The 25,153-nt window shown below is 40.1% G+C and overlaps 2 protein-coding genes and 1 non-coding gene across 3 annotated transcripts in view; all 3 read left to right on the forward strand.

The window, feature by feature from the left end:
- Positions 1-704: 704 nt before the first annotated feature.
- LOC127646819 (embryonal Fyn-associated substrate-like) lies at positions 705-17,330 on the forward strand. Its single transcript, XM_052130725.1, has 8 exons — positions 705-899; positions 3,073-3,332; positions 6,827-8,221; positions 8,325-8,456; positions 10,712-11,641; positions 12,345-12,419; positions 12,529-12,786; positions 13,153-17,330. Exons 2-8 carry the CDS (start codon positions 3,321-3,323, stop codon positions 13,333-13,335), a joined length of 2,985 nt encoding a protein of 994 aa, XP_051986685.1. The 5' UTR covers positions 705-899; positions 3,073-3,320; the 3' UTR covers positions 13,336-17,330.
- Positions 17,331-17,608: 278 nt separating this feature from the next.
- Positions 17,609-25,153, forward strand: part of LOC127626742 (apoptotic chromatin condensation inducer in the nucleus-like) — a 34,109-nt gene continuing 26,564 nt past the window's right edge. Inside the window, exons 1-5 of the mRNA XM_052102779.1 lie at positions 17,609-17,767; positions 19,813-19,878; positions 20,038-20,146; positions 20,819-20,898; positions 23,525-25,129. Coding sequence (XP_051958739.1) covers positions 17,630-17,767; positions 19,813-19,878; positions 20,038-20,146; positions 20,819-20,898; positions 23,525-25,129 — 1,998 coding nt within the window. The 5' untranslated portion in view covers positions 17,609-17,629. The remainder of the gene's footprint in view (positions 17,768-19,812; positions 19,879-20,037; positions 20,147-20,818; positions 20,899-23,524; positions 25,130-25,153) is intronic.
- Positions 20,594-20,705, forward strand: LOC127652010 (small nucleolar RNA U6-53/MBII-28). The gene has a single exon (XR_007971648.1). It is a non-coding gene; the product is annotated as a small nucleolar RNA U6-53/MBII-28 (small nucleolar RNA).

Raw genomic sequence — 25,153 nt, forward strand, 5'->3', positions numbered from 1 at the left:
GTATGTTTGGTTTTCAACAAGCCCAAGAGAGCACATGCAACACTTCTATTCATAAAACTGCACTGGATGCCAAAGTTGCTCTTTCGAGCATTGATGATCGGATACGAAACAGCCACTGGTTCCGCAACCCGCTTTCTACTTCAAGTCTATGTGTCCTCCCGAACTGCTGATCCTCTAACCATTTCAAGACACATCTAAAGACACATCTCTTTCAATCCTAATGCACTAACTGTTTTTTATTCCTTCTTCATTCTTCCTAAATTAATAAAAGTCTCAATCCATTCTTTCACACTGTCTCTCACCTTCCTCCCTACTTGTACTTCTCTGAGCAATTTGAAAATGTGTATTGCAGCACTTCTCACATTATTGCCCTTTGGGACTAATCACTTTTGCTGTATTCCTCATTTGGATAAACGTGAGTGCTTAATGAGCAAATGTAAAAGTATAATTTCATATTACGTTTCATTACATATTTCTGTATTCATAACTTTATATTTACAGCATTAATCTCATAACAGTATTTATGCTCTTTTAATTACTGTGTAAATGCATTTATGCCAGCAGCATTAAACTGTCTGTGTAAATATACCCTTTCTTGGTTTATGTGCCACCACATATACCAGTGTCAGTTGGCACAAGAGTGTTCCACTAGAGGGCGTGATGTTCCATTAAGAGTCGTGCGGTGTCGCGCGCAATGAGGGGGAGCAACCATATGCGCTCAACTGTAATTCAAAACCAAGAAGGCCAGGGGTAGGGCGAAGCCTGGTGGAGCGAGGCGTGTATCCCCAAAGAAAGAAAGAAAAATAACAGCCGTGCGTTGCAGTCTTTTGAGGAAAGATGATATGTAAGGTTTGACTCGACTGCTGTATTTCAAGATGATTTTTCCAGTCATGTGAACGGTAAGACGTGCATTGCTTATTTAGTTCATATTTTCCTCAGGGTTATCGCCTTTTTGTTCGCGTCTTTATGCTGGAAATAAAATGCATCTCATATTGTGAAAATGTTTTATTTTTTAATATCTCTACCTCTGGTTTGTCCTACGAATGAGCTTTTCCTTGTTTTCTCTGTTTCTCCGTTCTTGATGCCCTTTGTTTATCTCATTGGGCGTCCAGTGCATCTAGTCTTATTGGATGCGAAACGAAACGTGGCTTAAACGGTTGTGATATTTCTGCTCTCTTTTTTGCTGATACAGTCTACTGTCATTCAGTATTCGCGAAAGAGCTTGAAATAGACTTGTGCAGATGGATTATAAACTGTCTGTGTATTCAAATTATATGTATTTGTCCTGTTGTAAAAGGCCAGTGTCCTTGTCTTTAGTAGGCTGCTGTGTCCAAATTGAAAATTGTTTTACTAATACATTCCATGCATTTAGTGTGTGTGTGTGTAAAACGAATGCAGAACGATGTCTGGTATTACGTAATTACTAAGGTATTATGATATTGAATAGCCCACTGGCCAATCAGGATCTACAAATTCAAATATGAAATTGAATTTGTTGTTCCCAAAAGTGAAAACAATCCAGTTTTGTCTGAACACCACTGCTCCATCCTCATGGCTGGTCTGACTAGTTTAACCACTACAGCTCATTGCCTTGGAGGGTTTTAACAAAGTGTGGAATTGAAACACTTGAATGTTGTTTTGCATACAATATTGTCATCAACACACACACACACACACACACACACACACACACACATGCTTAAATGGTTGCTCTAAATGGGGACATACCATTGACCCTTACTATAATTATAATAAACTAACCCACACCCTAAACAAAACACTTACAGAAAACATTTTGCATCATTAAAAATTTTTAAATCATTATTTCATGTATATATAGATTGTTGTTCTAAACGAGCACGTCCCAAAATGTCCCCAAAGGATTTTTTATTTGATTCCCATTTGGCTACTAAATTGTCCCAAAACTATAGCTAAGTACACACTTACACAAACACGTTTGCACAGCGATCTAAATTGGGACATACCATAGATGACTTCTAGTTTTTATATAAAGCTAAATATAATTCATATATATTTAACCCACACCCTAAACCTAACCCTAGCAGTAAATATTTTGCATTCTTTTTTATTTTTTATTATGAATTATAATTTAAAGGTGCACTAAGTAACTTCCTGTCATCTTGGACTTCATTGACACCTAGTGGTGTGGATGCTGCATCATTCAAAATCAGAAGTTTTCACATACAGTATTTCATTGTAGAAATTCACTATTTACAATCAGACATGATTAATTTAATCGAAGAGTGAAAGTGACTCCAACTAGGTATTCTAAGCAACCAAATTGGCCCGGTTGCTAGGGAGGATAGAGTCACATGTGGTAACCTCCACGTGGTCACTATAATGTGGTTCTCGCTCTCGGTGGGGCGCGTGGTGAGTTGTGTGTGGATGCTGCGGAGAATAAGTTGAAACCTCCACATGCACTGTCTCCATGGTAACATGCTCAACAAGCCATGTGATAAGATGCACAGATTGACCGTCGCAGACGTGGAGGCAACTGAAATTCGTCCTCCACCACCCAGATATAGAGTCGAGTCACTGCGCCACCATGAGGACTTGGAGCGCATTGGAAATTGGGCATTCCAAATTGGGGAGAAAATAAAAAATTCAAGAGTGAAAGTGTACAAGAACAAGACTAGTTACTGAGATTAAGCAAGTAGTATTCAGCTGGTCATGTGATTCTAATATGGCAGCCCCCATGAGTCCTCATCTCATGTGAGTGCTCGGGATTTTCTACATACTTTATGTTTCAAAATTACATTTCATTTCTTTTGAAGTAAAAATTTAATGGGGAAAAATTACTGCGTGCACCTTTAATTTATCTATGGATATTTGTTTATTTGTTTGTTCCCAAAATAGCCCTGATTAGGTTCACATTTGGGTATATAATTGTCCCCAAATTATAGCTAAGTACACACATGCACACACACAGAAAGAAAAGTGATGGCATGGAAAAAATAAATAAAGGTGCCACCACCATGACACTGCTATCGTCGTAACACAAATCAAAAGTGTTGATATTTATCAGTAAAATATATATTTTTCATCCACTAGGTTCCAAATGGTCAGATGTGATGAAAGTCACAGACTGCAAAGGAGGCTGGTCATGCTTTTGTGAACTCGATCTTTCTGGATGTAAAGGCCATCGTATTTACCACCACTGCATAGTTCAGGTTAATGGAAAACCAGATGTGTAAAACATGCGGATGAGTCACACAGTCTGCATGTGAACTGGATACCGGTTCTCTGGAGAGCCCATGTGGATTTAACGAACCCCAATCTGCGGAGAGCCAGATGCAACCATGTCCCTTTCGGTGAGTGTGTGTTTATATGAATGTAAATTTGACAGCTTTATATGTAAGCTTTGGTATTAAGTCACCACTGTAAAACCCTCTGTTGTCCAAACTGATAATATTCAGACTTATTCGTTCATTGGAGGAGGGGGAACTGGGGCTCAGCTTGCCCCACAGCACTATGTCCCATGGGGGGATGAGAGGGAAATTTAGAGGTAAAAAGAATGACAAAAGGACCGGGGGACAGATGTTGAACCCCTCCCCCACCCGTTTTTCTCATTATCATCAACTCAGCAGCTCTTTCTCTTAATCACTATTTCACGCTCTCCTATAATCACAGACCTCTGCCCTTACTTATGCATCCTCTCTATCAATATTGATTTACCCATGAAGGCAGAAGTGTGGTGTTCTGAATGCAAAAATACCATAAGGCCAACCAATTACATCAGTAACATCCCTCTAATATAATATAGCTCGTATGCACTGGCCTTTTTTGGAGACATTTAATAGAGTAATTCTCTGATACGTATGCCAAGAAATAGGTCAGAGATTAAATTGCTATCTGCTGTCCATCTTTTTTAAGCTGCTTGACTTTTGTTTCTTAACCTTAGCTTTATTCATTTGTTAGTGTCCTTTTTAAATGCGGAGAGATTTGTTTATATTCTCATACATTTCACACATGGCCTTCTTCACTCTGATGTTGTCATGATGGTCTGTTACTTCAGTTTGTTAAACAAACCTGGGCTGATATGTTCAGGATTGATCCTCTATTTTATTTCCTTTTTCTGACTTATCTTACAAACACATTGTGGCTAAAACTCTGCTGAGGCAGAGTCAGCTGAAAGCTAAAATAAATAGATTTTAACTGAGTACATTGAATTTAAACAACAACTTGATTATGTTGTTGCTTTAATGAAATCTAGCATTTCTAGTATACTGGGAGCCACAATGGAAAGGAGAAGGTGAGAACCGGCTTGGCAATATAAATAATAGTTTAATGAAAAACTGAACCAAAAACACACAAACATAAACACACAGAGCAGCTGCCTGTTATTCTCTCTCTCTCTCGAACAGTCGTCACCGGCCGCCTTTATCCCTTGCACACCCCATCAGGCTGTTTGGGGACCGGGCGCACGTTGTTCCAGCCCGTCCCCCCCTCCTCCGCTCTACACACTACTCTCTCTTTGAATGAGCGCTGTGACTGAAAGGGGGAGCGCTGTATGTCTGCTGGTGTATTTGAGCATTTCTGCATGTTAAAAATAGTTCCAGTGCCATGCAACAATTCGCTAATAAAATAATTGTTCTATTATCTAAATAATAAGATCACTAGTTTAAAAAAAATCTGAATAGATATATTTATGTGTGGATCGATACTCTTGATTCCACATCAGTATCGGAAGTAACCTAACTGCCGTCTCTCCCCATTCTTCTTCTGTAAGAGCCTTTATTCTAATTTGTCTCTTTTCATGAAATATTTATTTATGTTTTAACTATGTTATTTATGCAGTGGTTTTATGTTTCTGTACACGTTTTAGTATTTAAAGCCTTTTCTTTGGGGGTATTTACACTTGGTCACTTACATGGAGATATGGTTTTTTTCAGGCCGATGCCGATCTTTTGAAATCTGGGTCGGCCGATGCCCGATAAATGCTGCCGATTTATTTTGGCTGATATGTGCTTGTTTTTAACCTCTTATTTGAACCTTTTATTTGAAAGATAAAATGTAACACAAATAATTACTTAAGATAGACAACATTTCTCAACAAATACATTTATTGAACACTTGACACTTAAATTAAAAATGTATAATGTAAAAACATATTGTATAAATAATGTATAACAAATATATTAAATAAACGAAGCAGGTGTTCGACTGCTCGAGACTGAAGGTTGAGATCCAAATGCAGCTTTAATTAAGGGGCAATCCAGACACGTAATCCAATATTCAGAGCATCCAAGAGAAGCACAGGCATAACAGGGATGGGTATCGTTAAGGTTTTAATGGTATTACTATCTTACCAATACTGCTTATCGATCCGGTACTTCAACGGTATTCTTAACGGTTCTTTTTGTTATATATATATATATATATATATATATATATATATATATATATATATATATATATTAAACAAAGATAAACGTTATATAGGCACAGTGATTTAATTTCAGGAAGGTCTACTAACATTACTGTTCAGGTGTGGTCTAAAAATAAATCTAATAAAGTAATAAATTGTAAAATAACACTGCATAGTTTATCATAGATAGATTAAGGCGCGCCGCCTTGGGAACGGTATCTCTTGCGCTCTTTTTATTATTAAACGCGTCCCGCAATTTAGCAACAGTAGCTAGACTGCATTTTACAACAATCACCGATCGTGCTGAGTCTGACCTTAAGTTTGAGTTTTAGGGAGAAATGTCAGTGCACCGCTGTGAAGGGAAGGAAGACAGAATGCGACTTATGTATAAATATTATTTTTATAATCTTTGGAAGATGAAATCTAAAATAAAATCAGACTAATAATCACAGATCTAAAGTGTAAACAGGCTACGTTTGAATGCTTAGTTCTGTCCTCCGTCGTCACTCATTAAGCAGGGCTCGTGTTGAGATCTCTCCATCTCTGACTGCGAATAGTTAAATTGCATCACAGACGAATGGTTTCATATTATTATAGGCCTACATAAAAATGTCTGGCGAGATAAAATACCTTTCTCTTTATAGCAATAATACATGTATTTTCTTAATTTCTCCAGTACCGACAGCAGAACCGATAACGTCCGAGCTTACCAAAGCCAGTCCTTCAATAGCCTATAGTGTACTGGTATCTTTTTTTATTACATATTTCTCTGCATTGAGTGACAACCCTCTCAAATATAAGACACACAAACAGAACAAATAAAAGTCTCAGATTCACTGTCTGTAATTGCAAAATTGTTGCTTACTTATTGTGACATGATAGCAACCCTTCTGCTGTGATAATGCAACTTCAACTACGCTATCAATATCCAAAGTAGCCGAACGTCATGTCACGTTTTTTCTTGAAGTTGGCAGTAACATATCAAAAGTTTTTAATTAAATATAAAGGCGTTATACAAATTTAATCCTTATTAAATAATACACAAAAATTCATTTGGATTGGATACAAGAATGTCCATTGTATGGGACAAACATATTCAGTGTAAAGCATAAGCACTTAGTAAACAAACTTCCAGTACCAGGATAATGGGTGTCAGCATAGAGCTAAAATCGTATTATTTGATTCCAAGTGACTTTGCCCAGTGCGGGTGTGTGTCTGTGTGCGCGCACTGTCGCTTGTCGTAGTTAAGATTGCAGATTGCAATCTGACTAGCAAAATGCATGTAGTGACCAAGTGTAAATACCTCCTTAGGTTCCTTCACCTCCTCTCCTCTCAATCTCAATCTTTCTTCACCCTTCCCATAAAACATTTCTCTTTTAATGAATCAGTTTGAAAATCGTACACGTCTTAAATATTATATCTATTACTGTCTTTTAGACTGTGCTTGCGAAGGCACTTTTTGACAATGCCGCTGAAAGCCCAGAGGAGTTGGCATTCCGTAAAGGTGATATCCTGATGGTTCTCGACCAGGAGCAGGAAGGTGGGCCTGGATGGTGGCTTTGCTCCCTCCATGGACGGCAAGGCATTGCCCCTGCCAACCGGCTACGCCTCCTTCAAACCAATCAGACTCCCACTTCAAGCGCAGGTACAGAAACCCGAAGGGCTCCTAGTGTCGATTCGGTCCATGCATCACCTAGCCAACAGAGCTGCATAAATGGACTGAGTATTGAAGATTCAGATGGGGTGTATCTCTCCCCACCCAGCTTGGCAGAAGGGGTGTACCAGAGCCCTGGGACTGCTCCTGCCGCAGTCAGGTCTGGGGAGTTACGCCACTCTGATGGAGCGAGGCCACGATCACATTCTAGTTCTGGTTCCAGGCCTCGTCCAGACTGGGGGGATATGAGTGTGGCAGGGCGACCTCGCTCACCCTCTCTTAAAGGACGGGGTGGCGAGTCAGGGACGGTCTACCAGACACCCACCTCACCTGCACCTCACAGATCACAGGATGCATTGGCATCAGATTCAGTGTACCTGACTCCAAGTGCCGTTCCCAGGTCTGCAGCAGAAACAACAGGGGAAGCAAGGTATTTCACTTCAATTGATGCAGGGGCTGGGCATTCCGATGGATGCTACTTGGTGCCTAGGCCAGCTGTAACTGCGCTGACCAATGAGAATTTATATCAGACTCCTTCGAGTGGTGTCCCAGTAGCAGGGCAGTGTGTACCAGGAATGACTTCAAGACTTACAGATGGGATTACACACAAAAGCACCTCTTCTCAATGTAAGACTAGCCAGGATGCACCAGGGATGTGCCAAACCCCAACCCCACCTGGGGGAGCAATATCAAGGACTCCTCAAGCTGAGCGAAAACACCCCTCTGGAACTGTAGGAGTCTCTGCAGTCTCAACACCAGGACAGAACCTTAAAAAGACACCTCCTTCTGCCAGAGGATCCCTGAAGCCTCAGGGTACTTCTTCAACTCCCTCTGTTAGTAGAGGAAAACTGCCCCAGGCTGGCGTGAGAGAATCCCCTCTACTTGCCAGGACAGGAATTTCTGGAGTACCAGGGTCTCCAAACTTTAGACGCAAACCCCCTCCACCAGCACCACCAGTTAGAAGTGTAACCAGGAAGGATTTAACTCCGTCTACTCCGATTCCAGCCACCAAAACTGTTCTCCAGGCAAAACCTGCTCCCCCACAGACAAGCATATTAGAAGATGAGAGACAGGGACGTAAAAATGGACATACACAAGTGGACGAGATGAAAAAGAACAGTGACACAGTGACCAAGAAGGAGTGTGCAAATTCTCATGATGAGAAACTCAGTGATGAGGTGAGGAAAACTTGATGGGAAAGAGGTAGGATAATATTGTGTATGATGTAGTTCTTTGGATATAGTAGAGATGATTGCTGATGCATAACCTTGTGGTCTTCAGGTATATGATACACCTCCCACCAATAGGTGGCAACATCCTGTTCCTGCGGTGCCTTCTGAGGAGGAGGAGGAGGATGATGGGATCTATAACACCCCTCGTGCTATACCCCTACACACCGACCAGTCTTCTGAGGTGAGAAGTAGGGTTGCCACTTTTGACATTTTAAAATAAGGGACACTAAAATGGGGGGTCACAGCCCCTAACCACATCCTCCACAGTTTTAGTAATAAATGCGTAAAGAGTTAATATGCGTTATTATTAAAAAACGGGTGGCAACCCTAGAGATAGCATGTCATACATGTCAAGAAGAATTCACCCAAAAATGTAATCTCTGTCATCGCTTTCTCATCTCCACGTAGTTCCAAACACGTATGAGTTTCTTTCTTCTGTAGAACACAAAAAAGATGTTGCTGCTGCTCTGTTTCATAAATTGTAAGTGAATAAGCGTCTATAAAAAACATGATAAAAGAAGTCCATATGACTTGTGCGCTATATTCCAAGTTTTTTGAAGTCATGCTATATATTTGTGAGAGGAATAGACTGATATTTAAATCATTGTTCACTGAAAATCTTGACCTCTGCAGAAACTCTCTTAGCTTTCTCGCACAATCAGTTATGAGACAATTGAGAACCACTGGCCAGTGTTGATATCGTCAATCATTACTTTTGAAATGTTTATTGACATTAGTTAGTCATTTTATTGTTGTTTTTGACAGTGATAACGAAGATGAGATGGAAAAAGATGCTTCATGGCAATATGGGGTGCAGGGCGGACAGGGGGAAAATCATGTCATGTGGGTTTGGCAGCAGTGTGTTTTTGCTGTACCCTTCTGCATATCGCGGCATCGTCTCACGGTCCCCTTCATCATATTGCGTCCCATTTTAGCATATTGCAGCCCCGTTTCGCAGTCCCTGTTCTCATGATGGCCAGTCTGCCTCTGATGGGGTGTATATCTCGGTTTCAATTAAAACATACTGTTGATCAAAATTTCACAACAAAATATAATACTGCAAGATATTAACAAGACATGTTAAATGATATTTAACATATTAACAGAATGAATATGTTTGATTCATGTTAGAAAACTGTAAGTAGTTTATACATTTTTCAAAATATTTGGTGGTCTGTTATATATAAGTGTGTGCTGTTACAGTTTGATACACGTTTTTGTCATTTAACATATTATCGTCAAATAAAATATGTTATTTTTGTCATCTAAAATAATAATCAGAGTAAAATTTACTCAAATGAATGAATATGACATGATTAAATTTAAAAAAAATTGAAAGGACAGTTTCCTGAATAATGACAGTTTATGATTTAAAAATCCTGTCAATTGGGATTATCATCATTGACGTCAAACCTGGAACAATGAATCTTAACACAGCATACTTGAATATACAGTACAAGAACCGAAATTAGATTTTAGAGCTGCGGTGGAGGGATGATTTTATATATTAGAGTAAAAATTAAATGTCCTAGTGTTCTTATAGTCCATAAGGCCAAAGTATACTTCGGTTGTCTGCATTGCTGATTGATCCACGCACAGTCGCAAATCCAGTCATCAGCGCCGTCTGCGCGGACTGTCTGCGTGTGGCCCAGATATTCTCAACACGCGGACAGTCCTTGTCTGTGATCATCGCCGCATGCACCTGCCGTTGCCTGTACTAAAAGAGTATCGTGAAGCAGTCGCAGTGCATTTGTGTCGAAAGCATTTGCGGTTCGAAAATTATTCTTTTAAAGTATACCCGTGTATTTACTCTTGCAGTTTTTTTCTCTAGCTATTTTGTTTTTCCTCTTCTCTCTTTCTTGCTGTCTTGCCCTTTGTTTTTAAACCACACCTTTTCTTCTGCTATGAGCTAATCCCATGTAACACTTTTTTCCTGTTCACACAAGTCACACCCACCTGTCGGGTTGAGCAGATCAGCCAGACCCGAGAGCTGATCTGCTTGGCTCTTTTTTGCAATGACATAGAGAACTCAACAGTAAATTAACGTAACAGCCATATAATTAGGGGTTATTATACAAGGGATTTTTGTTCTTGATCCACAGAAATTGTAATGTTTCACCAGTCAGTGTGTCAACTGTGAAACCTGTTATTTATTCAGTTGCTGGTCTTTAGTTGTACTGCTGCTCTAGTTGCATATTGATGATGATCACACACAGGAACTTCACAAGGTCATGTAAACTTTGCACCATTTGAGAACACACACTACGCTGAACAGTAGCCAAGGCTTTCCCACATAGAAGTCAAAGAATCAGAGGTTTTATGCACAGAGTGCATGATTAGTGCCAGCTTGCTTTTAAAATTACACTGTAGTTGAACTGAATGGAGTCTGGATTCACATTTATAAACAGTGAGTAACATTGTCTTTCTCTCTCTCAGATATATGATGTTCCCACTCTGGCCCTGAATTCCTCTTCAGACCATCAGCAGCAAACTTACAATATTCCAGGATCGCCTGCTGTGGGTGGAGATGCAGAGGATGAGGATGTATACAGTGTTCCCAGTCTCCCTGGTTTACCCTTGGAGGCAAGCGAGATGCCAGGATTGCCTGCAGAAACTGCTGGAAATGGACGGGCCTATTCCATTTCCAGCCCCAGAAAGCAAAACTCAGTCTTTGAAGATGTGTCAGAACTGGACGGAAGCATCTACAACATGCCTGCCCTCACTCTGGAAATCCCAACACGCCGGTTGTCTGTATCGAGCACCGGCTCTGCAGACATCCAGTGGAAAGCCTCTCTTTCTGCTCTTGTCCAATCTGCACTGACCTCCGCCTCTCTCCCCACCACCTCTTCCAGAGAACTGGCTGCTGCATTAGCTGAGATCCTCTCTGTCTGGAAGACCGGCCATGTTTGTGATGTGCCTCCAGTTCTCCAGCAGGCCTGGTCCCGTCTCTCAGACCTACTTCCTGCTCTCTCTGTGTGCGGGACTGCCCCTCCAGCCAATGGTCTACTCTCGATGGTCAGCTGTGCTCTTGAAGACTCTGCCTTACTTTTACAGAGTCAAACACGGCCCCGCCTGCCTTCCCAGGAGTCTCTGTCTCGGAGACCTCTGCCTGCTTTACCAGTGGCAGAGGTCAAACCAATTGCAGGTGACATGGGGTCACGGAAGGGCAGCTGGATCCAGGAACGACCACTTCCACCTCCACCACCAGCAGCCTTCCCATTGCCCCCAACACAAATCTTTTTAGCCCCTACCATAGGAAGAGTGCAAGATGAGGAACAAGGGAATGAGTATGCAGGAATCGGCCTAACTCCTACACCAGCGCCTTCATATCCTGTAGGTGATAGTGTGGGCTACGTCAAACTGCAGGTTAGACACCTGTTTTATGGAGAAATTATGTTTAAAAGTACAGTATTGACATTGTTAGTTCATGTGAACTAATAAAAGAATAGAATTTAAAGTGCTACCCAAATTTTATTAATTAAGTACAATATTTCAACCTTTCAAGTAGAGTTCAATGGATAGTGGATTTTGCCTATTGCCTATTTTTTAAGATACATTTTTTAGATAGCAGAAAAAAATCACTTTCGTCCTTTGAGCCAGCTTTATACTGTAGAATCGAGCCTGTCTAACTGAAGAATCCTCCAGCATCAACCACACAAGAATATATATTATTTTTTTTTAATTTGTCAACTATAGGCATATAATTTTGCAGATTACGATAGTTCCAAAAGGCATCTAACAGCACAGATTAACCGATATATTGATCTACCTTTACTTTAAAGTCTTCATCATGCAATGGATTGAAACATACTTGTGCAATAAAACTGATTTACTCTTTTCACCACCCTTTCTTTACCTGTCACTCATTTGTTTCCATCTCTTTCACGCTCACTCAATCTTTCATTTTCTCACCCATTTCCCACTCTGTCTTGTTTACTGTCTCCCACTCAATCAGATATTTCCTTTTCACTTTTCTGTTCATACTTTGGTGTCTGCATATTTTGAATAATTTCTGATACATGCTTTTCTCTGTTTGTGGAATTTAATATGTTTTGTTGTTCTTAATCAGGGAAAACCTGAGCCTCCACCAGACACCCAAACAGAGCACAGTTCTTTACCGCTTATCACCGCAACTGATAATAAAGTACGTTTTTAAATATCTGTTTTCCCCCCTTAGATTTTGTACTATATATGTTTAAGTACAGAATATTATTGTGTGTACATAAACAATCTCCTTCTCTGTGTCTCTCCAGTTGAGTCCTTCTCCCACTGTCCCGGTCTCTCAGTCTCTAGAGGATTCAGAGCTTCTCTCATTCTACTCATCTCAAAGTCTCTCTCATCTTTCTTGCCTTGCTAATGCCATCGACTCCCTGTTCACAAGCGTCCAAGTGAGCCAGCCACCTCGAGTCTTTGTTTCCAGAGGGAAGAGTCTCATTGTTACTGCACACAAACTTGTCTTCATTGGGGATACGCTTGCACGCCTTCTCAGCTCTTCAGACCTCAGGGCAAAGGTTAGGTCATAAATACTTGAGTTAAGAGTTTTTGTCCGTGAATCCAACAAGGAAAGAGTGTGATATGGTGACTTATTAAATGTCATTTAGGATTCATGCCACAACAAGATCTAATTAGACACACCTAATACTTGCAATCCATGCAACTTCTGTTTTGTTGGAATAGCATGCACGTACGTATGTGAGTGAGTCATGGTCTCGATAATGTGACTGTATTTTACCCGGGTGCATAAGTCAACATGATCAGTCTGGGAAGTGAACAAGCTATTAGTAAACATGTTGACTGGTCAGTTTTCAGCAGTGCAGTTGTAAACAGGTGACTTTATTTAAACGCATTGAAACACAGAGCACTGTTTGTCTCCTCAGGTCACCACCTCCAGTGGACGCCTATGTCAAGCTCTGAAGGCTGTTGTTGTGGCAACCAAGGGAGCAGCCCAGAATTATCCTTCAGTCCCTGCTACACAAGAAATGGTGGACAGAGTAGCTGATCTATCGCAGCATGCGGCTGGATTCTCTGGGCTTTTGCAGCGATTAGCTGAGATTTCTTGATGCCATTTGTGATTTGTATAACCTTTATTCTTTATCACAGTGGAATGACTTATCATTTTCATTTTATATATATATATATATATTTCTTTTTGATTATGTTTGAGAAGGTATTGAGAAAGTGTGTTACTGCTTGTATTGGTTCATTGGTGATAAAATGCTGATCCATTGATCAAAACAGTTAGTGGGTTTGTGTTGAGTGTATCAGCTTGTCTGTGTGGGTTTTGAAACTTTAGACTGGTGTTTTCTCTTTTTTTTTTTCATATTTTTGGTGGTGCCAAGCACAACGTTTTTAATAACTTATTGATAGATGTTATTTTTAAAGATGTTTGCAACCTCAGGCGCATTTTCTAATAGCTTTATTTCATTCCCTTATCATGTGATCTCACCATAGAGTTATAACTGACAATAACAGTGGTCCTCAAAGAGAAAGTCTCCACTTAAAGGGATGGTTCACCGATAAATTTAAATCGAAGCTCTAAAAAGCACCTACAGGCAGCATAAAATTAATCCATATGACTCCAGTGGCTATCCATGTCTTCTGAAATGATACAGTTGATAAGTGTGGATGAGAAACAGATCAATATTTAAAATCTTCTTTACTATATATCTCCATCTTTGACCAGCCCTCACCAGTAGGTATGCATGAAGAATGCAAAAAAATCAAATAAATTGAAAGTTGAGATTTATAGTAAAAAAGGACTTAAATATGTATTTTTTTCTCACCCACACCTATCACGAAGACATGGATTAAACCACTGGATTCATGGATTACTTTATGCTGCTTTTATGTGCTTCTTGGGCCTTCAGATTTCTGTCACCATTCACTTGTATTGTTTGGACTTGCAGTGCTGAGATAATCTTCTAGAAATCTTTGTTTGTGTTCTGTAGAAAAAAGTAAGTCATACACGTCTGGGATGGCATGAGTGTGAGAAAATGAGGAGAGAATTTTCATTTTTTTTGTGAACTATCCCTTTAAATGCCCTCATTTAAACTGATTACCTAATAATTCTGTTTGTTTGTAAATGTGAAGTGGCCTTGGTGATATAGAGTTAAATGAAGTGACTGATTGGACAGCCCAGGAGGTTGAAGTTTTGTGACAAATGTAACTGAAACAACTGGGACATTTGTTCAGATAGGGCTAACCCTCCGTAATAGTGCAGTTACAGAAGTAGAAGGAATTGTGAAGAAAAGAAAGATTTTGTATGAGAAATGAATTAATTTATTGCATTTTTAGGAGAGATATTAGATTGAGTTCTTTCCCATGACACTGATTCAGATATAAACCTGTCTGTCAGGTTCACTCACCTTCTCCCTTTTTTACTTACACACTCTTTGTGTCACTAACAGTTTTTCTTCCCGTAATTCTCACACTCAGATTCTGCCAAGTTTCTTCTTGCACAAATAGTACTATACAGGGTTTTCTTTTTTAAATAGGCTATGCAGCATTCCTGAAACAGCAATATATACAGGATCTACTAGCTTCTACTGTGGCATTCAAAATGCTTGAGCAAAAATTCAACAGGAATATTTTAATATGCCGACAGAACTGCAAACTGCTTGGTTCTAACCAATATGGGCTTTGTGTATCTTCACTGGAACAGTGCTTACGCAGGTTGAAACATGCACCTGTTTCCCTCCTGTCTCGGAACAATCAAGTCAGTGTCATAAACACTCACTCATGTTTACATGTCACCCTTATAGCCTGCACCTCAGAGACCATTCCTCCATATAGTTAAACACACATCTCTCATTTCTGTATTCAGGATTTACATGTCAGCTGCCAGTGTAATACTTTCAGTGGTATTCTTGCGGTTCGACTTAGGTTATATTAGGTTAGAAATTAGATGTGTTAATTTGTGAAAGGCAAAAAATGGTACATGTAAAGAAACCACAGAGATGAGAAAGAACTAGTAGTCTACCCAGGGACATCTGCACCTATTTCATAATCTGGGTTATTGTGTCTGTCTTTACAGTGATCATTATCCAGAAAAATATTTTGCAAGTTAACATGTCAGCCATGCAATTTCAAAGTTCACACCTCAAGTAGCCTTTCCCCTTTTTTTTTAGATATGTACCGCTTACTTTAAAAAAAAAAAAAAAGTATTGTCTGCTCTACCTTGTGGCCTGTTAAGTTTTACATATTTGTCAGTCCTTTCATGGTGGTGTTTGAAAGTGGTGGAATCTTCAGTTGAATGCATCAAGTTCTGAAGCTGGTTTATTCTAGTGCTAGTGTGAGTGTGTGTGAGTTGCCTCAAAGTGCCATCTGGTGGGCTTTATCAGTATTGATATATAACTTGGTTAGCTTAAAGGGATAGGTCACCCAAAAATGAAAATTCTCTCATCATTTACTCACCCTCATGCCATCCCAAATGTTTATGACTTTCTTTCTGCAGCAGAACACAAATTAAGATTTTTAGAAGAATATCTCCAAACTGTTGGTCCTCACAATGCAAGTGAATGTTGACCAACACTTTGAAGCTCCAAAAAGCACATAAAAGCTGCATAAAGGTAATCCATATGACTTTAATCCATGTCTTCAGAAGGGATATAATAGGTGTGGGTGAGAAACAAGGCAATATTTATGACATTTTTTTTTTTACTATAAATCTCCACTTTCACTAGCCATCCTATCCGATTTTCTCTCTTTAGAGTTAATTTGTTTTTGGTGATTTGCATTCTTTGTCCATATCACCACCTACTGGGGAGGGAGGAGAATTTACAGAAAAAAGGACTTAATTATTGATCCGTTTCTCACTCACACCTATCATATCTCTATTGAAGACATAGATTTGCACTATGGATTAATTTTGCAGAGCTGAAATATTCTTTTAAAAATCTTTGGTTGTCCATTATCTGGTTGGTCATACACATCTGAGTTTGCATGGGGGAAGTAAATGATGAGAGATTTTTGAGTGAAATATCCCTTTAAAACAAGAACACAGAGCCCCTCCAATGGTAATTCAGATTTTACTTTCAAACATTTTCTGGTGGTTTAAGCCAAATAATGTTTGAAACAGCTCCTACTGTATAAAAACAAATAGTTATGTATATATAATCATTGCAATTATACAATAGTTCTTTCCTCAGCATACTTTTCTCTCTCAAGGTGGTATATTAAGTGCTCACAGCAATTCTTAGATTTCATGGCCCAATATAGTTATATTTATTTGATTTTGTAAACCAAACGTCTGCTTGTCACATATAACCAGGGATGTTTTCATGCAACTTTGCTTTTATGATTCAAAGTTTGCTCTAAGAATGTTTTAATTTTTAATTTTTTGGCATCAGAATGTATTTTTGACATGCATTTTGTGCTTCTTTACTAGTCCATTTTGACATTTTGTTTGTAAGATGTGCTCCACAGGTACTTTGCATATATGAAGTTCTTTGAAACTTGTCTTCAAAATAACTTCAAATAATTTTTTGTTACAGAACACAGACAACCAGTTGTGTTTTAATGTTTTGTAATGCTATACACAATAGCTCTTTGTTTCTATGTTAAGAATGTGTAGAAAATTGACCTGCACATCACTTTGTAATGTAATGTCAGATTGTTTTTGTACAGTGCAATACAGTCTGAATGACTCGATAGTTGTATGCCTGCCTCGCTCTCTCCTAGGCAAGATATTCTGTTTGAAATAGAGTCTTCAGAGTCTGTTTAGGATATGCCAGTCACAAATAATTGTACCAGCTCATGTGGGTGTGGAGGGTAATGAGGAGGTGGATGGTATGGCTAAGCATGCTCGGAAACATACTATTATATGTTAGTCAGAAGTTAAGTAATTAAAGGAGTGGTAAAAGGGATTTGGCATAAGATAAATGGAATAAGGAAGTTAAGGGACAACATCTGTACAATATTCAAAGTCAAGTTGCATATGAGATGATTATATATGGAAATAGAAGGGATGACACAATATTAACAAGACTCCAGATTGGACACTGTGCTCAAAATAACATTGGTAATCTTGAATCTGATTGCTGCAATAAATGTGGTCTTTCTGGAACAGCTGAACTGTTAAATTGTGTTGCATATGACAGACTAAGATTTCAGCTAATAGAAGAATGATAGTCAATGGGTATTAATTGTGTCTATTCAGAGAATCTGCTAAATAATCATTCAAACGTGGATAATGCTCTTTTAATTTATCTTAAACAAATTTGCATGGTTTGTGCATTACCCAGTAGGTAATGCACCAAAAGGTGTTTTGCCAACCATCATAAAACCAGAAGAAGCTCTACAAGCGGTGACGCACAGCGCGCTCGTGCACAGCCACAGAAGTTCGAGCGCAGCAAAATGGCGGAACTCGAGGATGTAACGTTAGACGGTAAACCGCTTCATTCGCTTCGTGTTGCGGATTTAAAAGCCGCACTGGAGCAAAGAGGCCTCGCCAAAAGTGGACAGAAAAATGCACTCATTAAACGGCTGAAAGGGGTGAGTTTGGTCGAGGGGCGGGGTGTACAAATCGTGCGCTGTCTGTCAAGTTGAGCCGGAGACGAGCAGGCCAAGTGTCGGTGCTTAGCGAGCGGGAATGTTTGTCGAGTGCGTGTGCAGTGTTCAGCGCGTTAACCGCATATCCGCGCCGCTCAACAGTTGTTTTGCACACTGGAGAGTTATAACAAGTTGTTTAAAAGATAAAATAACGTTGTATTTTGTAAACAGTCTGTGGAAAAGCCCGAGGTCTCTGAGTTGACATCGTGCACGCGCGTCGTATGTTTGTAATGGGGGCGCGCGCGGGGTGCAGGGGGCGCGCTTGTCAGGCTCATGCGTTGGATGCGCTCTTGACAGTTCTAGCCAGGAAACGTTCATAAACAGAAGATTATAGCCATCTATTTCGAGTTGTTTCTTTCCTTTTATGGCAGCAACATAATTACGATCTATAGTCACTGTCCTTAATCCAGTAAGAATGTTTCTTGGCCAGTTTTATGTAAATCGTTTGGTTTGAAGTAGCGCGCATTTAAGAGTGTAACTCTTTCACTAGTCACTCTTTCAGAATCGCATTAACATGAACCGTTTTCTATTGTAGTGCCTATGTTCCGCCGTTTCTTTGCGCAATGACCGGTAAATTGTCTTATTAACACAAGCATCTGCCAAGGATGTGTTTAGCCAGTGTCACTCCCATCTCTATTATAAACACTTGATTTAGCCTCATGAGCATTGCACTGTCGTATGAAGTCGGTTATATTTAGCTCGTCTAGTAAGTGAGAAATATGGGCTACATGCTACTGTCTAGAATATTTACGTATCTTAAGCAATGTGTTTATAAGACTTAAAGGAACATTCCTGGTTCAGTACAATTAAGCTCAGTCGACAGCATTTGTGGCATAATATTGACTACCAGAAAAATTATTTTGACTTGTTCCTCCTTTTATTTTTTATTTTTATTACAGTGGATAGTGAATGAGGGCCATCTTTTTATCGTTAAAATACTCAGTTTCAAAAGTATAGTCACAAGACATAAACAGTATGCATGTTAGCATAATTTATGTGTGATAAAATCAATTAATAACCTTTTCTGTGTAAAGTTAAGTCAAATTTTACAACTTTGTTGCCGTGATGATGTAATGCCATAAACACTAAAACCATAAAAAGACTGTAAAAATGACTTTACAGCTTAAATAATACATGAGTTTTAACAGAAGATTTAATGTGTGATTTTATAAAATTATAATCTTCAGATTTCTGCCTTTTAAACCCTCTAAAAATTGGCCCCATTCACTCCCAATGAAGTTCCTCAACGATACCTCAGTTTTTGCTTTTTTTAAAGAAAAGAGAGAGAGACGTGTATTTTTGTGGTAATCAATATTATGCCACAAATGTTGTTGGTTGAGGTTCACTTTTATTGAAGCTGGAATTTTCCTTTAAGCAGCTGAACAGAGTGCATGAAATCAAAATAGATTATTTGTTTACTTGTTCATGTAGCCCAATCTGATATGTTGTACAGAATTTTTATTTTTTAAGATTTAGTCATTTTTGCCCTCTGGTTTTAATTTTAGGAGCATTTAAAAAAATAAATAAAATAAAAATAATAATCTTTAACATTGTGTTTCCCTTTATGTCAAATTCTCAAATTTAATTTAAATGTATTAATGTATATTCCAAATTCATTCTGTAAGGTTGTTACCTATACAATTAAATCTGCATCAAACCCCAAATATTTAAAGTTTAATTAATTGTTTTAAACATTACACAGTTCAATTACGAATCTTAAAAGCGTGAATCTTAAAAATAGGTAAAATCTTGGAGTGTAATGGGGCATTTTTTGCCCATACATTGTCCATTTTGAGGGAATTTTTCCTCAAGCCCCCATTAATGTCTGACTGTGATGTACAAGCTCAGCTGAACTCATTGGGGAAACGTCTGTAAATGCATGATTAGTTGAATTTACCATTGCTGATGACATTTAAGCAAGAATGGGAGGAAGCAGCATGTTTTCTATTGCTTTATTTTAAATGTGCATCTTTGCTGTGTTTGTAAAGGCCCTCATGTTGGAGAATCTCCAACGATCATCCACCCATCACATTGGTCTTCAGCCCAACTCTCAGGTAAAAGAAGCTCTTTTCAACCCTTCTTTTAGACTATAATACAGTCACTATTGAAAAGCTGTATAAAACCATCATAAATCTGTGTGGAGGAAATCAGTCTGTAGTGGATATCTGGGAAATGACTGTGGCTGAAGTGAGTTCTCTTTCTGTGTATCTTAGATAGGAGAGGAGATGAGTCAGAACAGCTTTATACAACAGTACCTGGCCAAACAGCAGGAGCTCCTTCGACAGAAACTGGAGAAAGAAGCCCGCGAAGCAGGGGGAGATGGTAAGCAGACCCACATGTACACACAGGTTTGTAACACTGACTACACAATCTGTGAAATGTATGTATACCCCCTACAATTCGGGTGGCGGAGGACGAATCTCAGTTGCCTCCACGTCTGAGACAGTCAATCCATTCATCTTATCATGTGGCTTGTTGAGCGCGTTACCGCGGAGACGGCGTGTGTGTGGAGGCTTCAAGTTCCCATGCTCAACTCACCATGTGCCCCACTGAGAGCGAGAAAATTACAGCAACCAAAAGGAGGTTACCCCATGTGACTCTCCCCTTCTTTAGCAACTGGGCCAATTTGGTTGCTTGGGAGACCTGGCTGGAGTCAATCGGCATGCCCTGGATTCGAACTCGTGACTCCAGGGATGGTAGTTAGCATCTGTATACATTCTTAACATACATGACACACCATGTTCATAGTGTCATATGCTCATTTTGTGTTTCCAATGATGAGCCTGCCATGCTAATACTGATGCACCAGAGTTTGACTTTGTCTCTCTGGGTGTAAGTGAGTTCAACTTAGTTCTCACACTTGCAGTGTGCTCTGAGGAAATATTAAGTAGCTTTCAATCACGGACATGCAATCATTCTTTCTGTTCTTTTAATTTGTCCTGAGCTTATGAAAGCATTTCGGTTTCTACATGTGACCACTGATATTGCTTTCAGACACACAGAGTCCTGCTGGCCCAGAAGAAGAGGATGACCACTCTCCAACTAAAGATAGCACTTCCTATCTGCCAGACAAGGTGAGTATACACACACACACACACACACACACACAGCGTCTTTATCTTGGTTTAAAACCAACTTAATTGCTTGCACACAGTAAATCTTTACTTGGTGTTTTACTTTGATTAATTTGACCAGCATATACACAAACTGATTTTTGTGACTTATAATTTACACATTATCTGGCCATAGACCGAATCTTAAGGCCCCAGCACACTCACAGGGAAGTGCTTTTTTGTTCAGAGCCAAAAAGAAGCTTGAAACTGTTTAGCAATGACATACTGTTTGCGAACATTCAGACACTGGCCACACCACTCTGGGAGGCATTTAGAGGCACATTTATATATGAGGATGCTCAAATACATGTAAAACATAAATTAATATGACATTAAAATGTGTTACCAATGACTTCATGCCTCATTCTATGAGTAGAATTCAGAGAAGATCAGTAAAAGAAACCATTTTAACTACTCAATGATTATTTATAGTACAGCATGGCCAAAAGTATTGGCAGTGACATAAAATTTGTGTTTTGCAAATTTTTCTGCTTCAGTTGTTGTGGTGTTGATTCACATTGTTTCTAGATTATTTTGCAGAGTGAACAGATGCATTTTAAATAATTGCAAAAAGCTTTATTGGCCAAAAAAATTTACTTTATCACAAAAACCCACATTTCACTGTTTTTTGGACAAAATGACCAGCTAACATCATTTCACTAATCATATCAGCATCACCTGGGAAAGTGTGAATGAGTACAAGTCAGGTGAAATCACTCTATCATTCTGACTGGATTATAAGAGCAGACTGATTGCTATAAAAGGAGGGAAGAAGTGCTTCCAATCATTGTGTTCTTGTTTGCAATGGTTACCTCTAAAGAAAGACGTGCAACCATCATCACTTTGCATCAAAATGGCCTCACATGCAATGAAATTGCTGCAAAGAATATTGCACCTGAAAGAACCATTTACTGGATCATCAAGAACTTCAAGGAGTGAGGTTCAACTGCAGTGAAGAAGGCTTCAGGACGTCCCAGAGTGTCCAGCAGGCGCCAGGACCATCTCCTCCTGAGGAGTCAGCTACGGAATCGTGTCACCACCGGTGCAGAGCTTGCTCAATATTGGCTGCAGGTTGGTGTGAGTGCATCTGCACGCACAGTGAGGTGAAGACTTTTGGACAATGGCCTGGTGTCAAGAAGGGCAGCAAAGAAGCCACTTCTCTCCAAGATAAACCTAAAGGACAGACTGAAATTCTGCAATAAGTACAAGGATTGGACAGCAGAAGACTGGTGCAAAGATATTTTCTCTGATGAAGCCCCCTTCCGACTGTTTGGGACATCTGGAAAATCAATTGTCCGGAGAAGAAAAGGTGAACGCTACCATGAATCCTGTGTCGTGCCAACAATGAAGCATCCTGAGACCATCCATGTGTGGGCTGTCTCACAATTCTGCCCAAAAACAACTCCCCAGATCTTAATCCCATAGAGAACCTGTGGTCAGTCCTCAAAAGGCGAGTGGACAAACAGAAGCCCACAAATTGTGATCAATTCCGAGCACTAATATGTCAAGAATGGATCGCCATCAATCAGGATTTGGGCCAGAAGCTGATGTCCAGCATGCCAGAGCGAATTGCAGAGGTTATGAAGAACAAGGGTCAACACTGTAAATATTGACTCTTTGCATATATTGAGTGTTTTTGCCAATAAAAACCTTTAAAACTCAAATGCTCATCATTGTTTTCCAGTATACCATAGAAACATGTTAAAAAATTATCTACAAATACTGAAGCAGCAAACTTTGCAAAACACAAAATTTATGTCACTGCCAATACTTTATTTACTTTTTAATTACGGCTGTAGTAGGCATGCAGTAGATAATGTTTAATTTGTATATGTTTACCTTGTGCATTCATGAAGCTAACATGCTATACGTGGCAGTAATATGCTCCATTTACACTGTTTTTGTATTTATGATGACGCTGATACTACTGCAAAGATGGATGGATAAAAATGTGTCAAGGGGCAGAATACAGACAAAATATTGATTATGGGCATATCTTTGGGCAGTGTGAATGGGTTCAGCTGCAGGAGGCACATGAGTGAAGTAGCATATCAAACAATAGAGTGAATGGGCACTTAAGTGTTTTTGAGTAGATTTGATTACTTTTGAAGATGAATAAAAAAGCATGACATGTTCTTTGAAAATATCTCTACATGAACAACTGTACAGGTGTAGGTAACTCTGCACACTGGTGTGTTCATGTTGACTGATCTTAACTGACTGAATGTGAATTATTTGTCAGACTTTAAAATAGGTGGAGCTTTAGGTCACACTGAAAGTTGACATCGATCAATGGCAGTAAGGTGGTGTTTAGCGGGCTGTAAGAATTTTTCCTGAAAACTTGTGCTGGTGAGCTGTTACAAACCACGGAAACAAACTCAAAAATGCCTTCTTTTTGGTCAGATTTTGTTCTAAATGACAACACTGTAGAGTACTACATTATTAGTAATAGCTGAAAGCACCATCCAATCAGCAAAAATGTTAAAAAACAAAAAGGACACACAAGGAGCAGTGAATATGTTGAACTTGTTTAAAAGTTAAAGTGGTTTCAAATTACTTTTCTGATTGTTTTGGATTTATTTTCCAGCATCACGGCGTTATCTCTCATCTTTCTCTTACCCAAGTGGAAGGAGGTGGTGAGGATCATGGAGGAGGGTTGCCACAGGATTTACTGGGATCACACAGACTGGATATGGGCCCTGCACCTGTGTCTCAAGAGTCAACTGACTCCAAAGCTGGGAGGATCAGACATCCTTTTCTCCCCAGCCATGAGGAGGTTGCCACATCCTCTCCTCCACGTGCAGTTGCCTCCTTGTCTGTTCGAGTGATTGGACAACCTGAGCGTCAAGGCCTGCCACTCATAATGCCTCGTACCTTAGAGAGAGAAGGAACAGCACCTGTTGAAGCTGGTCCTGCCCATTCTGTGTTACATCTCAGCCGTTCTGCGAGAGCCGTGGCTTGTCCTCAAGTTGACAGTGATGAAGATGAAGAGGATGATGATGACAGTGACGAAGATGATGAGTGGGGTCCTTCCTCTCATGAGAAAAAGAATGTCCGGGCACCTCCTGTACACCCTCCACCTGCCGCAGCCCCCCAGCGATCCCGGCGAAAGCTTCAGCCCCCACAGCACATCCCTCCCCAGCCTCAACCAATCCACCAGCCTCCTCTGCAGCTCCGCCAACCCACTCCTCCCCCATCGCCACCTCCAGAGCTCTCTTTCCCCCTACCGGACACACCCAAACAGAGCCCCAATGACCAAGATGAACCAGCAGGTCTAGGAGAAGGTGCTGCTCCTGGGGCGGGCACCATGCCCTCTCCTCCGTCCCTCAAGAGACAAGTGTCCAGCTCTAGTTCTAGATCCAGCAGCCCAGAACCCCGGTCCACACACACACCTGGTCCTCTTAGCCTGCTGGTACACAAAATGGAGTGTAAGGGCATGTTTGATGGTGGACAGAAGGTAGGGAAGGAAGGAGAAGGAGAGATGGAAGTTGATGAGCAGGAGGATGGCGAGGCAACAGAAGGGCCTGGAGTGATCGCTCTCAGTGAACGGCAAGATAAAGTTCTTAAGCTTTGCAAGCCACAGGTGTCTCTGTCAGTACCCACAATGCCCCCTGCTCCGCATGATGATGATTCTGAGTTGGAGAAAGAGAGAGGACATCAAAGAGAGGGAGATGAGCAAAACAATGAGGAGAACGTAAAAGAGAAAGTGGGTAAGACATCTGCACCATTCCATACAACATTACCCACCACTTTCCCACATAAGAGACCACAAATGTTCTCAGAAGTCCCCCCACCTGAGTCACTTACATCACCCTCAAACCCTAAGCAAGTGTCAGTCCTCACCACGAGCCCTAAGTGCTCTGAAGATGTTGCTCTGGAGACAGAAGGCTCAAGTAAAATGCCTGAATCAAAACACAATAAGGATGACAAAGAAGTTAAGATTCTGGAGAAACTGGCATATATACAGTCAGCTGGAGTGACTAAAGAGAATAAAAAGGCCCTATCTTCACCCCCTCCATCTGCAGAAGGGAAAACAGAAAAAAAAAGAGAGCTTGCACGGAGAGGAAAATCAAATGAACGGCGCTCATCAACGTCAAGTCAGTCATCATCTGACTCTGATTCAGGATCATCATCCTCTCGTTCTTCAAGCTCTCCTTCACGGGATAAATCCAGCACACACAGCCGAAAGAAGGTGTGTTATTGGCTTATCCACATT

This window comes from Xyrauchen texanus, chromosome 1 (genome assembly GCF_025860055.1).
Source record: "Xyrauchen texanus isolate HMW12.3.18 chromosome 1, RBS_HiC_50CHRs, whole genome shotgun sequence".
In the NCBI taxonomy this organism is placed as follows: Eukaryota; Metazoa; Chordata; class Actinopteri; order Cypriniformes; family Catostomidae; genus Xyrauchen; species Xyrauchen texanus.